General features: G+C 40.5%; 1 protein-coding gene across 1 annotated transcript in view; it reads right to left on the bottom strand.

Moving 5' to 3' along the window:
• Positions 1–15,391, bottom strand: part of LOC122790936 (charged multivesicular body protein 4b-like) — a 410,904-nt gene that overhangs the window by 67,606 nt on the left and 327,907 nt on the right. Inside the window, exon 4 of the mRNA XM_044058640.1 lies at positions 10,426–10,540. Coding sequence (XP_043914575.1) covers positions 10,426–10,540 — 115 coding nt within the window. The remainder of the gene's footprint in view (positions 1–10,425; positions 10,541–15,391) is intronic.

The following is a 15,391-nucleotide window of genomic DNA, read 5'->3' as shown; positions in this document are numbered from 1 at the left end:
AATCATAAAATTTTTTTTTTGTTTTTTGTTTCAGCAATCCCATAACATGTTGTTGATACTTGAGCATATGAAACTGGCAGTTTAAGGCCCTAATTGCAAAGGTTGCAGATGTATAAACTTTCTTTCCCCATCTATCAAATACCCTTGAATCTGTCAGAGGGGGTAGGATTTTTTGCTGTTGAGGCCTTAACTCCCTTTGGACCCTGTGAAATAGATTCAGTGTCAGCAGCAGAGTTTTTAAATAAAAATTTGTGCGAGTCAGGGACTCTAATTTCTGTCAGGCTTGCTGGGAGCCGGCGGTAAAGAGTTAGGAGTCAAGCTTAACTCCAAAAACACATTATCCACAATGTCTAAAACAGGGGATATGGCTAAAGGCCTGTGCTGAGGGAGAAGGAAATCCCTGAGCCTCTTTTTTGATTCTAAGAAATCTTGACTCTCTCAGTGAAAATGCTCCCTCAAAGTATGCAAGGTTTCTCCAAATGAATAATCCTCAGGAGGTGATGCAGATGGGACAGATTCCTCTGCATCAGAATCCTCATAGGGAGGAACAGATGATCCCTGATCAGAAGAGGAATCAGAAGAAACAGAAACCTGATCTGAAGATTCATAATCAGTGTCTTGCCTATGCCTCTTATCAGCAGGGGGTTGGGATCAAGGTAATTAGGTCTTCAGCCATTTTGTTAATCTGTTTTTTTAGGCATAGCGGCCTGTGCACGTGGCTCATGCGTCATTTTTTTAACTTTAGAAGTTGCTTTTATCTTTGGTTTTGCAGCTGTCATCGGTTTTATATAAAAATGTTGAGGCCTGAATGCACCCTCAGAAGCTGGTGCCTGCTCAGCGGCTCCGGACCCATCCGAGGGAGAGACATCCATGGGTACAAAGCTTTGTCTGTTTTGGACCTTGACAGTCTGTCTTTGTCCTATTCTTTGTGTTTTTAGTGTACTCCGGTAGTCTGATTGCTCTCAGATGACATTTCAGGGTAGTTAAATCCATTTCCAAAATATTTTGAGGCAAAAATATACAGACGCTTAATAGTGCGTTGGTTAAATCTAGCACAAAACCGACAGCCAGGCACGTTGTGATCAGGGCCTAGGCAAGGAATACAGTATAAATGGAAATCCTTATGGAGGTATTTGCTTTCCGCAAGTAATACAAATTACTAACTTTTTCTGACATCAGAATCGGGCAAGAAAAAAAGTTTCCCCAATGGGGTACTTAGCTTTAGTGACGACTTCTGTTCTGAAACTCGAAAGTTTCAGGAGTCGGCCGACCGGCACTTACGAACTGCTTCTGCTTCGAGCACCGCTCAGCAAGAAAGAAGAAAATGGCGTCAGCTGCTCATTTTATACCCCCCTGATGACCTAACGTCATGGAAGAGGAGACCGCAACCGATGCAGGACCCAAGACTTTGGAATTCAGGCCGACTGAGGGCAACCTGCCAGCAGATTACTCAAATGTTATGACTGCAACAGTGAAACACGAAGAACATCATACCCTTTCCAAATACACACCCACGATACAGTGTGACATGACTGGGCTGGGCTGCATGGCTAGGCTTATAAAGGGGATGGTGGTAGTTAACCAAACATATGCCTTTGAACTTATAAAACAGTGAAGTGGAAGTTTTTTTCCACAGAAGGGAACATACCTGCCCAGTAAGGAAACAGTATTAGCTGAACATCATTCCTCGAAAGTCCGTAGAGTAACACTCTTCTCAGCAGCAGTCAAGCTGTGAAGGGCATGGCATCCAGACTGGATTTTTAGTCCGCTCTGCTAGAGCGGTCTAACAATTTGGGTGTGAGGAAAGAGTCCTGAAGCTTTGGAAGCTGGCCGACTCCTATCCAACGCATGATACAACCTTTACAGCTTAGGCTACAGCAGCAGCAATAAACAGCCACCATTGCCTGGGCTAAGAGTTACTACCACAATCTCTGGAGTGCCCTTCTGGATCTTTAAAAGAATCCTGGGTACCAGTGGAAAGGCATACAGGAACATTCCCATCCACAGGAATGGGAAGTCATCTGTTCTCCACACCTGTTCACAAGGAATCCTAGAGCTGAACTGCGTTTTGAAAGGGGTCAACAAACCTGTCTCAAGTGTTACTCACAGATGGATCAATTCCTGGAAGACCCCCCACCAGGTGTAATTACCATTCATGAGGGTCTGTCCTGGTCAGCTTGTCTGCTACATTATTTTGCACTGACAGAATATATGAAACCTGAACAGTCAGACTGAGCTAATTTGCTAACACACAGGCAACCACAGCAAGGCTGTAAAGGGGATAAGATATGGTACCCACTTGTTTATGAACCACATCACTGTGGTGTTGGCTAGGACAACTTGCTGAAGACTTTGGGAGCAGGGATACGAGACATTTTAAGTCCTGTAGAACATAGATAACTGCCAACTTCAATTTGACATTTGTGGAGTTTTGCAATTTCTTGGAACTCCACAGATCTTGCACTTTCACCCCTTTGTAACTGCTCCCCAAGCAAAGTCTAAACTAACTCTTTTGAAGGACTAGGAGGACGACTAAAGGAAGAAGACTGTATTTGTGTATTTGGTGGGGTGGGGTCCTGTACTGAGAAAACAGCTGTTCCACCCACCAGAATAGCTCCCTTCTGACAAACTCTAGTACTGGAATCTGAAAAGATAAGGGGTGTTTATGCTCTGTCCAGAGTGGTTTCAGGAACCACTGAATTCTTCTAATGTGAAGTCTAAAAAGATGGTAATAATCATAGAAGTCATAAAACCCAAAATCCTTAGTAATTCCGTTGGCAGAAGCCAGGGATTTGCTGGAGAATTCCAGAAAAAATTCCCTGTTCTGTTGTACCTTGTCCAAAGGCAGAAAGGCTATTCCTAATATAGAATACAGAAGATAACCCAGAAAATTACTCATGTCAGGGAATCCAAACAGGGGAAAAAAATGTCAGAAGATATAAAATAGTTGCCCAAATACAGAAAAATGTCAATGCACGAAGCCTGCAGTCAGCAATCACTGGAGCCAGGCACTTTCTCTAAGTACTCCTGGAGTAGTGAACAGTCTGGCTGGCAAAACAGAGAACTTATAATGTGTTGTTTAGAGATGGAAAATCTTAAAAAAAAAAAAAAAAAAAAAAAATGAATAACTAATTTCTTGCGAATTGGACTGTGAAAAGCATCTTTTATTAGGTCCAACATTACTATGAAACTGCTGGAGGGTATGAGAGGTAACAGGGGTTTGAAGGGATAAGTCTTAACAAAAAATTCAGAAAGGAGGGGTTTTAAAGATTCCTCTTTCTTTAGCATCAGAAAGATCCCCAAATAAAAATGTTTGCCTATCTGAGCTGAGGCACAAGTTCTGTCCACCCCTGAGCAAACATTTGCTCCAAAAATAAACAAGAGCAAATTGAACTCTGAAGTAAATTATTTGCATTAAAAGAAATACTTAAAGGGTCTATTTTAAATCAGCTAATGCTTAAAAAAAGTGAATGCTGATTTATCAACCCTCTAAGTTAAAGCTTAAAATTCTGACAGCAATTTAAAAAAAATCACTGTTCCACAAAAAAAACAAAACAAACAAAAAAAAAATCAAAACAGTAAATTAAGTGGGGGGGGGCTTCGCCCCCACTCCATGCAGGGGCTGTGCCCCCCACACCCTCCCTTACTCAAATATACCAACTCAAGATCGCACCACAGTGGAAGAAATGGCAGAGTCCCGAAAATGGGGGGGGGGGTCGCTGTTCAGAGTGTTCTGGACTTTAAGCATTCGCTTAAACAGAGTCAATAAGTCAGCGTTTGCTTTTTTTACACTTTCGCTGATTTAATATAGACCCTACTTAAAGTGATAGTAACATTCCTAACAGAAAATTATGCTCATGTAGCTGTTTAATGTTATAATACATTCGTTAGATAATCATTATTAAGTCAACTGGACAGGATTCTCCTTTCTATTACAAAAAAAATGAAACTCCCTGGTCCTTTGTTAGAATTTAATGAGAAACACATACGGCTAATCTGATGCAACTACATACGATATACTACTTATTCACCTACGCAATTACTATATGTGAAGAATATTTTAAATTTTTTCAGAAAAAAACAATGTTGGAGAACGACTTACAAATGTGGTTCTTCTTCTTTCGGCTGCTCCCATTAGGGGTCGCCACAGCGGATCAACGGTTTCCATTTCTTCCTGTCCTCTGCATCTTGCTCTGTCAAACCAACCACCTGCATGTCCTCTCTCACCACATCCATAAACCTTATCCTAGGCCTTCCTCTTTTCCTGCTACCTGGCAGCTTCATCTTTAGCATCTTTTTCCCAATATACTCTGCATCCCTCCTCAGCACATGTACAAACAAACATAATCTTGCCTCTCTGGCTTTGTCTCCAAGCCTTCCAACCTGGGCTGACCCTCTAATATACTTATTTCTAATCCTGTCCATCCTCGTAACACCCAGTGCAAATCTTAACATCTTCAACTCTGCCACGTCAAGCTCAGACTCCTGCCTTTTTGTCAATGCCACTGTCTCCAACCGATATAACATAGCTGGTCTCACTACCCTCTTGTAGACCTTCCCGTACTCTGTTACTGGTACTCTGTTACTGGTACTCTGTTACTGGTACTCGTGGTTCAATCAGTTAATTTCCTTTTGTTCTACTACAGGCTGGATCAAAAGATCTAATTCACAAAAATTAATCACAAGGGGGAGATGAACAGATTTATAGGACAGTTTTTGCTAAAAATAGAGTTATAAAATCAACATCTGTAACTACTTTAGATTTACAGGATTGAATTATTTTACAGGGCATTAATATATATGCAACAAATAACTTATGACATTATAAAAATTTAGTAAAAAATCCTCAAGTAATAAATGATTCTACAGGTATATTATCAGATCTTTTCAACATTTTTATATTCTTTAAAGATAACATACATAATACACTTTGGAAATTTATTTTTATGGAGGAAGTTTATAGAATTCTAAAAGACTATGTTGTTGTATCTTTCGGCTTTTCCCGATTAGGGGTCGCCACAGCGGAACTCCGGTCCGCTAATGACTGGCAGCAGATTTTTACATACCGATTTGCCAGGCCTGACGTACAACCTTCAACGAAGGTACGCCCATTCACGCATATCTCTACACAGAAGACACTTTAGCTGACAATCGAACAGGACAACGTCTTCCTCTTCTTTTAATTTCCATAAGAGAAACATCCCTTGCACAACACTGGTGAATTTTACATGGAGATTTATTCCTAGAGTATTTTTCACTCCTGATATATTGGCAAAAATAATCCCAAAAATATTTCTCATTGTTGGAAATTTAACTGTATAGTTAAGGCTAACTGAGCCCATATATTATTGGATTTTACTACACTGAAAGACTACTGGTAGAAAATTTATTTTAGACAAGCTTTGCAGTCTGATAAAATGTTTGAACAATATACTAATCTTAGAAAAAGAAATTCACTTCAAGATAATCAATATCAATAGTAAGTACTATGTGTTAATGACTATACTGGCAGCAGAAAGAAAAACATAAGAAAGAAAAACATAAGAAATTAGAACAAATCTTGCTCCTCAATAGCAAGATTTTATTCTACTCACTTAAGATACAGCAAACAATGAAATAATTAAATCAGCTACATCATTTTCAAGATTAAACATTAAGAGTTTTAAGATCGACTGAAAAACAGTGTCAAAATATTTATGTTAACTTATCAGAGACATTGAAATTAAATTAAGGTGCTTTAATAACCTTGTTTCTTCAATATATTATTTTATCTAACAGAAATAAGATGTATTTTGAAATAAACAAAGTTTGTAAATATTGCATATAGTTTTAAAAGTATTTGTTTTGCTTGAAAAAAGTTGTTCTCATTACATATGGTTGATTTACTTGCATGAAATGAATAAACAGCCATGAAGTTTTAAAAGAAAGCTTGGAATGCAGCATGCATACAAAGAGGGAACGATTGCTGTGATGCTGCTGAAAATTCACATCAGTAAGGAAGATACAGCCACAGGCATCATTTACACAATTTAAAAAATGTAACAAGAATGTAGCTGCTCTATAAAATGTTACTTAGCACTGATTTATATGGGAGTTAAAAGCACAGACAGCGAAAAATTCTGCACATCACATTACTTTTTTTTTTTATTCTGACTGCCTGTTGACCATCACAATCGGTTAATGACCCATCCCTTCTTCACCCTTGGATGACAGCCAACACAGGAAACCTCCAAATAGTGGACCCAACCCAAACTGGCTTTGTCAAGGACAGGTCATGCCTGCTCAATGTGGTGGACTTCTTTTGAAAGTCACTAGGGCCATGGACGAAGGTAAAACAGTGCATACCGCCTACCTTGACCTGGCTAAGGCATCTGACAATTCCCTACTTGGGTATTGCAGATAAACTCACAAAACTGGCCAAAAATCCTTATGTCACCAGATTTGTCAAATAGCTCACAGACAGGACACATGCTGTTAGAGTACGTGAATCCAGAAAGAGGCCAGTTACAAGTGGTGTGCCAGAGGGCTCAGAGGTAGGACCTCTCCTGTCAAGACTAATACAGAAGGCTTTTGGCTGATTAAGTCTGCTGGTAACCAAGTTGGGAGCAACTACCGAATCCCCCAATGATGAAGAATCCTTCAGAAGGGCCAGACTCTCACAAATGATCATTGCCAGAGCCATGGCCTAAAACTAAATGGGAAAAAATACATAATCATACCCTTAGGAAAGTCAAATACTCCCTGCAAATTACAACATTAATAGCACACCCATAAGAGTGAACTCGGAGGAGAGAGATCGCGGTACACAGAGAGCAAACAGCGTAAACTTGGACCAGCATGTGTCCACAGTGGTGAGCAAGTCCTTCTGTGTGGCATAGCTTATAAGTAAAGGTATGGTATCTAGATCCAAGGAAGTTATAGTCCCGCTGTACACAGCCCTTGTTAGACCAATAAATAAGAGTACAAAGCACCTTTTGGCGTGTACTTGACCAGACACTTTCAACAGCTGGAGAGGACTCAAAGGTTCTATACAAAAAAAAAAAAAAAAAAAAAAAAAAAACGGTGTAAATATGTCCTACATGGACAGATTAAAAGCCCTATTCCTTTACTCAGTCTCTTACAGACTATTAAGGGGTGATCTATGCCTAACCTACAAGGCACTCAAATCCAGCCCCGATGGGACTGTTACACATTCACAAGACAAACTGCATGAGGGTCAATTGATCCAGGGAGCTAAATCTGGTCTGCAAACCAAACAAAACGTGATGGAGACGTGTCTCTGAGATTACCCCTTCTCTGGAACAGGCTCTTATTCACGTAAAGTAGAGCCCTTCCCCAACCCTCTTCAAACGCTGTTTGGATCAATGGACGGGGAATCGTAAATTCACTCCGAAGGTGGTGCCCATGTCCCTTATGGGCAGGGACAGTCTGTAAAATATTTAAAGGAATATGCACAAACTTAAGCCATCCTCTAGCCCTTGAGGATCAAAAATTGGGTAAAATTTGTGTAATAATGTCTAGGCTTGTAAAGGGCTTTTAAGCTGTTATCCTAGTAATCTCCTATGAACCTACAACTGTGGAGTCATCATGCAAGCAGTTATTGGGGTTTTCCCTTTAATGGCCCTAACTCTGCCCCATGTGTTTGACATGGACAAACATCACAGCACAGACATCTATTACTGTTCTCATGGCATGTGTGTATTCCAACAAAAACACACCCTAAGGGCTATCATCTCTGACCTGGGACTAATCCCACATTCCCCAATTTTACAGCCACTGTGAGCATACAAGCATCCTCTGCTTGCCGAGGAGCACTTGGCTGACTGAAATCACCATTTCATTTGCCCCAGTATGAGCTAGTCAATGTAAGACAATAATTTCCTTCCTCCATTGCCTAGCTCTTCTAATGCCCGCTCCACTAACCGATCTCTAGAAATCTGGGTCATAAATTAGAGTTTCATCCCTCTACACAACTGAGCAAGGATGACCACATTACTCTGTGTGCAATATTCATATTTACCACACATCAGCCAAGCTAGAGAGAGCTATTACTTAAAACCACCACAACTTTCCCAAAGACTATGCACAAAACTGTCTACATAAAAACTAATATGCCTAAAAGGAATGTCTTTCATTCCTATTAGTAAACGGACTTTCAAAATGCTGAAATATACCTGGTCAACCCTCAAACACTGGTCGATTAATTTTGCATAAAGCCCAACAAAAACAAGAATAGAATTAGTCCTCACAATGTGACAACATACTACTGGTAACACTGTATATGCTTCATAATCCATCTTAAGCTTCTTACCAGATCCAAAATCAACTCACTGAACTACTGGACACCCGCAATTTGTAAGTTGAAAAACAGCTGCCAAATATCACTGTTTGGCAGCTACATTGACAGCTAACAAAATACCTGGCAGCTGTCAAAATACCAGTCAAATCATGAAGGAAAACAAAAAGACAATTACAGGGCAATTTCAGTGTTGCCAAATAATGCACATATAAAATACATTTTCCTTTTGAGTATGTCACTTCTCTGTGCCATGAAGTGTAATGCAAAATGTCACAGCTCCAGACACAGCTACTCCTCTCCAGCTCAGGTCAGTGCCACCTCAGCTCTCATCACAGAATACAACTTGTATTAAAATCTGTTTATTTTTCCCTGTTAAAATGCAAAGCAAATGTCACTGCACTAGTCAGATTAGTACCACAGTGCCAAACACTGGCTTCTGGAACTATTTGAAATTAAACACATGCACACACAAATACACAAACACTATTCTCTTTCCATTTCTACAAGTAAAATATGTGAACTACTCTGCTATAAAGAAAGGGAGACTTTTTTTTTTTAGAAAGAGGTTCACAGTACTGCTGTATGCTTCATCTCGACATTAATGCTGTCACGAATTATTGCTTATTTATTACACCCTGACTGTACACACCTTACTTCTACCTACATCTCAAGCATGTATACTGCATTTCATGGACTTCATCTCAGCTTCTCTTTTTAGTAGTCTACTCAATGTCTTCATCACCCTTGCTACAAAGCACTTATTTGAACCGGTGTTTACATTTTAAAAATAAGATGTACCAATGATTCCTATCTTCCAGGAAAAAAATATGTGAAGCTCAAACAGCATCCCTTCATATATTTTCTCTCTGAAACCCTTACCCATTTTTAAAGGTCGCCTTTTAGTCTTGCTTCCACACCAATGGCATTGCAGAAAAATGCAGCCTCAAGAATTTCACCCGAAAGACACAATAACTGCAGGTAGAGTCTTACAAAAAAAAAAGGGTGGCACAGTAACAGTCTGTGGGATGAAAACTTACCTAATTTTCATCTAAACTCTGTCCCTTCTTCTCAGCTGTCCTGGACATGGCTCCTCCTTTCTCAGAGTCTAGGGACACTCAAAGTTTGTACAAAAGTGCATAGCATTATACAGGAAGAGCACATGGTTCAAGTTTCAAACAAATTCTGATCAACTGGCTTGACTATTTCAGTGAAAATACTTTAAAAAGAAGTTAGTGGGAGTTAAGCCCCTTCCTCAAAAAACACCTTAATGCACGTCTGCACCTTCTTACCTAATGTAATATCCAAGGCTCTGCTAACACTGGAGAGTTACGAAAATTCAGTGAAATGGTCTTAATTACTGCCTGGGGCTCTAACAGAAGTATACCTCTCACTGTACACATACTTCACTGACTGGGCAAATTAAAAGATGGGTTTGACAATACGAAAAGTCTATACTGAGGCAGAAAGTGAAAGATTTAGGTTTCTGCAGAAACAAATTATCATGAACGTAATATAGACCATAAAATGATAGCCAACACTATCTGCATTAATTATAATACACAGTATCAGCTTTAAAGCTAGTTTATTTTTTAAACCAGCTGCCAATCAACAAACATATGGATTGATTTCAATTCAAAATGCCCAACTTCTCTAGTAATACCTTCAAAAAGCTAAGAAAAAGATTATAAGCCATCTGTATATTATCTGGCTGTGCTGTCAGTCATTTCAATTGAAAGTGCAGGAACTCTACATTAACATGCATCCATTTTTACTATTATGAGAAAAACACCACTCAAACCACACCCAGTGTCCCAGGAATTGAGGTAGGTGTATCGGGTTAGCTGCAGGGAAAAAGAGCCACACTGCTCAAAGGCAGATCTATATGTTCTGAAGCCACCCTGCCAACTCTCCTATTAATTCCCAATGAATAAATCTGACTGTTTATGAGCTGTGAGTTTTCTCTACTAGACAGCCCAAAACAATATGAACAGTTCAGGCTTGCAAACACATTTCCCCTCACAGAAGCATAACAATAATAAACCTGAGTTTGCATCCAATATCACTAACATGCCACAAATTCCAACATGAATGCATGGTTGGGATCACCAAATTTAAAGCGGCCTTACCTCATCCACATCATCACCAAATCCAACAGGTTTGGAGATGGCATCAGAAATCTCCTGGGCAATTTCTTGTTGCTCATTGATCTCTGCCATGAGATCATCGACTTTATTAATATCCCTTAAAAAATAAACACAACAGAAGTCATGCCAGTTTCAACATACTACAGACAATGTTAAAGTCACTTAATGGTATCAGGAAATTTTAACAAAGATCAGCAGTTTGAGCCTTAGATTGTCGTTCAGATAGTGTTGCACATTTGTCATCTGTCTCTATGTACAAACTGCTCAAGGTACATGGCTGACACACAAGAAAAGTGTGCTTGCAGGAGTAGACAAAAATGAAATGCAGTAGGTAATATCTTTCACTTAGTAAACTACTGGACACCACCACATCAAATGCAAAGGTTTGCCCTGCAGTAGGACAGAGCTTCCCAGCTAAAGACAATAAAATACAAAACTGCAGCATTTTTAAAAGCAATCATTTCCAACTTTTTCGGCTACTTGACCATTAATGGCAGCTTAGGAAGTGTCAGTGTCCACTACTCGGTATCAAACACATTCCAGCAACCTGAGGAATATTTTTTTACACATACAGTTAAAGGACAAGGTGTTTAACAAGTAACATCCACCTTATATTATTCACATCGAAGGACTGCACAGCTGGCTGAATTAGTTCACAATTTAAAAATAAAGTTGCATAGTAGTAAAATATGCTAGAAAACTCAGGTCATTGGCCTCAAATTAAAAGTTACGTTCTTACCATAACTACGCATCTGTGTTGTCCATTTTCATTCTTCAACATATGGGTTCAGATCCAACTTTGCCACTTATTCCAGACTTAGGATCCAGCTCTTAAGCTCCTCCCTGTACCCATAATGCTCTATTGAATCCCCAAAGCCTCAGATCAAGTTTGTTGCCCTATCTCTGTAATAAAAATGGAGGCAGGAATAGTTTGACAAACACAGGGCTCAAACCCAGAATTATAGGTTCCAACACAGTCCAATAGGTTTCTCTAGGAACTTGGATGGGGGATGGATGGATGCGAGGAAAATTGAAGAATGAAAACAGATGCCTAGTTATGGCAATAACATACCTTTTAAATCTGGCGTTGTCCTTTTCATTCTTCATCAATGTACAAGACAGAGTCTTGAGCTATGTTGATCTTGGGTGGCCCTCATGAAAGGATATTTCGGAGTACCACAGAACCAAAAGCGGCTCCTCCTAGAAATATACAATTTGCAATGAGTAACAGAAGTATGAGCACTGGCCCATGTAGCTGCAACACAAACGTTAACAATAAATGTTCTTGACCAAACGGCAGATGTGGCCATGGATCTATCTGAATGAGCCTTGGGAGGTCTAGATAAGGTCATGCCTTTCTGAAAGTAAATCCAGGAAATACAGTATGTTATCCATTTTGCTAAAGTGACTTTGAATATTGAATAACCAAGTCTTTTTAGAGAAAAGGAAACAGTTGGCCCGATTTCCTGAAATGTCTTGTCCTGTGAAGATAAACAGTCTGTGCACATCCAGAAGATGTAGCACATACTCTCCTTTATTGGAAAATTTTGAAAATAACTAGTAAATGGATGGACTGGTTAATGTCATTCTCAGAGGCCACTTTAGGTAAAAAGGAAGGGCTAGTCCTTAAAGAAACCCTGTCCTTATAAAAAGAATTATGTAAGGAGATTTTGAAGAGAAAGTCTGGAGTTCAGATATTTTCTTGCAGATGTGACGGCTACCAAGAAAACGTTTTTTCATGACAAACTTCAGATCAGATTTAGCTGAAGGCTCAAAGGGTTTTTTGCGTTAGGCCTTGTAGTACAACTGTCCGATCCCAAGGTGGTGAGGGATTTTTACTGCAGGCCCTTTATGAAAGCTTTAAAAAGTTTGGATGAAGCCAGAGAAAGGAGTCTATTCCCCATGTGAAAATTAAAAATTCCTGTCAGCTGAAAACTAGCTTCCTTACTCAAAAAGCACTGCCAAGAATTGCAGCATCGTAGAGACTGGGGCAGAAAAAGGATCAATGTCTTTATTCAAAGCCCATATGGAAAATCTTTTCCATTTGTTTTGTATACTTTTTTGGTACATAGGCTCATAAGTTGGTACTAGGCTATCAGCCCTAAGGCCTATACAAGCCTAGCCATAACAATTCCCTGGATATTTCTTCCCACACTATTTACTTCCATGGACCCCTGTCTAGCAGGGCGACTGACGTGATCCCCGGGGTGAATTTACTTTCTCCCATCCAATCGTCAAGGTTCCTTTTGAAGAGGGCCAAAGAGGCACTCTGCTTGACATGTATGGGCAATCTATTCCAGAGTCTGGGGAGTCTCTAGGTCAGGAACCTATCCCTCCAGCATGTTTCGTTTATTGTGATGACAAGGTTAGATCCCTGGAGCGTGTGGCTCTGAAGGATTGGGATTTCTTTAAGTGTAACATGTCCAACAGCTCTGGGTTTGACATGGCCTTGTATGTTAAGTTGAAATTGACTCAGAGTAGATGATATGCGACAGAGTACACCTGGAGTTTTTTTAAGGCAGTCAGCGTAGGGCATATGCTTTAGGACTGTGATTCTTTTAGTGAGGCATTTCTGCAGCCTTTCCAGTTGTTGCAGATGTCTTGAGAGGTACATGCCAAATGGGGCGTTGTATTCTATAATGGGTCTAATGAGGGAGGAGTACAGTGGGACAATGACCTCCTTTTTTCTGGATGAAAAGCCCTTGGTGATGGTGTGTGCCACATAGGATTTCCTGACTGTTGTGGCGATGTGGTTATCGAAGGTGAGACCACTGTTCACCTGTGTCCCCAAGTCTCTTATTACACTTTCGTTGTTTAGTGTACTGCCACCTATATGGTAATTCATGGGTACATATTTTTTCCCAAAGGGGATAACTATACATTTCTTGGCATTGAGTTTGAGCCCATGGCTCTGGCACCAAGCATCTGTTTCTGTAAGGCCCTTTTGTAGAGTATCCACATAATTTGGGGATTCAATAATGGCTCCTAGTTTGCAGTCATCTGCAAACTTAGTTAGCCAGAGTCCCTTAGTGTTGGCCTGTACTTCAGAGAAGTAGATGCCAAACAATAGCAGTCCCAGGACTGAACCCGGAGGTACTCCACTTGTCACTTGTCTGGAGCTGGATTTGGAGTTGGCTACTTTTACAGTGTGGGTTCTATCAGTAAGCCAGTTAGCAACCCATTGGGTGACGTAGGGATTAATGCCCAGCATAGTAAGTTTATCTATGATTCCAGAGTGGGGGATGGTGTCAAAGGCCTTGGCAAGGTCTAGATAGGCTGTGTGGACCACCTTACCCTTGTCAATGGCTCTAGAGCCCAATTTGAAGAAGTCAATTAGGTTTAGGAGACAAGATCGGCCCTTCACGAACCCAAAACTGGGTGGGGTCCAGTGTTTGAAGGTTGCTAATGTCCGTTTAATAAGTTCCATGATAATATGCTCCATGGCCTTGCAGATAAGGCTCGTCAGACTGATGGGACCGTAGTTTCCGGGATCCAAGTTGGATCCCCCATTGTGGAGTGGGATAACTGTAGCTCTGCACCACTCAGTGGGCACAAAACCTGAGGTGAGGCTATGATTAAACATGACACTTAGGTGAGGTGCCAGTTCATATTGTAGTTCAATTAGTACACAGCCCGGGATGTTATCTGGTCCCATAGATGCTGTAGTCTTAGCTTTGGAGAATGCATTTTTTTTTTACCTGTGTGGCCATTAACGGAATTTGACAATCTTCCGGTATTGAGATGGGCCATTTAGGGGGTGAAGTTGGCACTGAATCGATCTGCCAGGACACTGGCAATATCCTTGGGATCATTATATTTAATGCCATTCTGTTTTAGCTCAGAGCAGATCTGAGTATTGCCATTTAGATTCTTGACGGTTATAGAATGCCTTGTGGTTGTCTTTGGAATCTTTGGCAATTTTAATTTTCGTAACTAGCTTTGGAGGATTTTATGAGGGATCTCAGTTTCTTACCGAGGCTGGTAAGGGAGTATTTTGCATCCTGGGATTAGGCTGGTAAGGGAGTATTTTGCATCCTGGGATTTTCCTCTTTTCTGAAGCAGTTTCTTCCTTTTGTTGTAAAGTTTGTTTATTGCAGGGGACCACCAGATTGGCTTCCTTGTTTTGGATGAGAGCATCTTGGTTCTATTTGGGATGGCACGATTCATGCATGAGTGAATGTGCTTGTACACTGCCTTAGTGTAGGATTCAGAAGTTGAACTTTCAGTTCCCGTCTGCATGGGTCTCATGAAGTATGTCACTTCTGACTTGAGTAGCATGAAGTTGGCTTTGTAGAATTTTTTTATGGAGGTTTCCTTACTGGGGGGGTGGGGGTGGGATGTGGATGTTAAGGGTAATTAGCTTATGGTCAGGCCCGACTAACGAGGGGGTGACCATAGGTGTGGAGCATCGATTTTCCATGTTGGTAATGACCAGGTCTAGGATACTGGAGCCCCTGGTGGGACTATGGATTAGTTGATCCAGGGCACTGGAATTTATGAATTCCAAGAACCGTTGGGCAAAGGTGTTGGTACACAAGTAGTTTTCCCAGTTAATGGCAGGGTAGTTAAAATCACCCAGTATTAGGGTATATGGCTCTATCTTAATATTTTCCAGTACATTTAGAAAGGTGTACTGAGAATCTTGGGGCATGGTGGGGGATCTAACAAGCTACAATTTGGATTGCAGTCTTAGCTAGTGTTAGTTGCACCTGGAGAATTTCAGATGCATTGTGTTGGGCAACTAGCCTGGTGGTGTGAATATTGACACTCCTCCACCTTTAGTGTTTCGGTTCTGGTTTGGTGGCTGAAAAGTGTGGTAAGAGTTGTAGCCTGGTATTGCAGGGGTGCTCTCTGGAGCCTTGAACCAGGTCTCAGTTACTGCACAAATATAAATGTTCTCCATTTTTAGGAGTGCCTCGAGAGAGCGCATTTTGAGGTTTAGACTTCT

This window comes from Protopterus annectens, chromosome 16.part0, assembly GCF_019279795.1.
Source record: "Protopterus annectens isolate FY-2018-M chromosome 16.part0, PAN1.0, whole genome shotgun sequence".
Lineage (NCBI taxonomy): Eukaryota > Metazoa > Chordata > Ceratodontiformes > Protopteridae > Protopterus > Protopterus annectens.
Note: the sequence above shows the minus strand (reverse complement) of the source record. Positions and strands in the feature narration are given on the sequence as shown.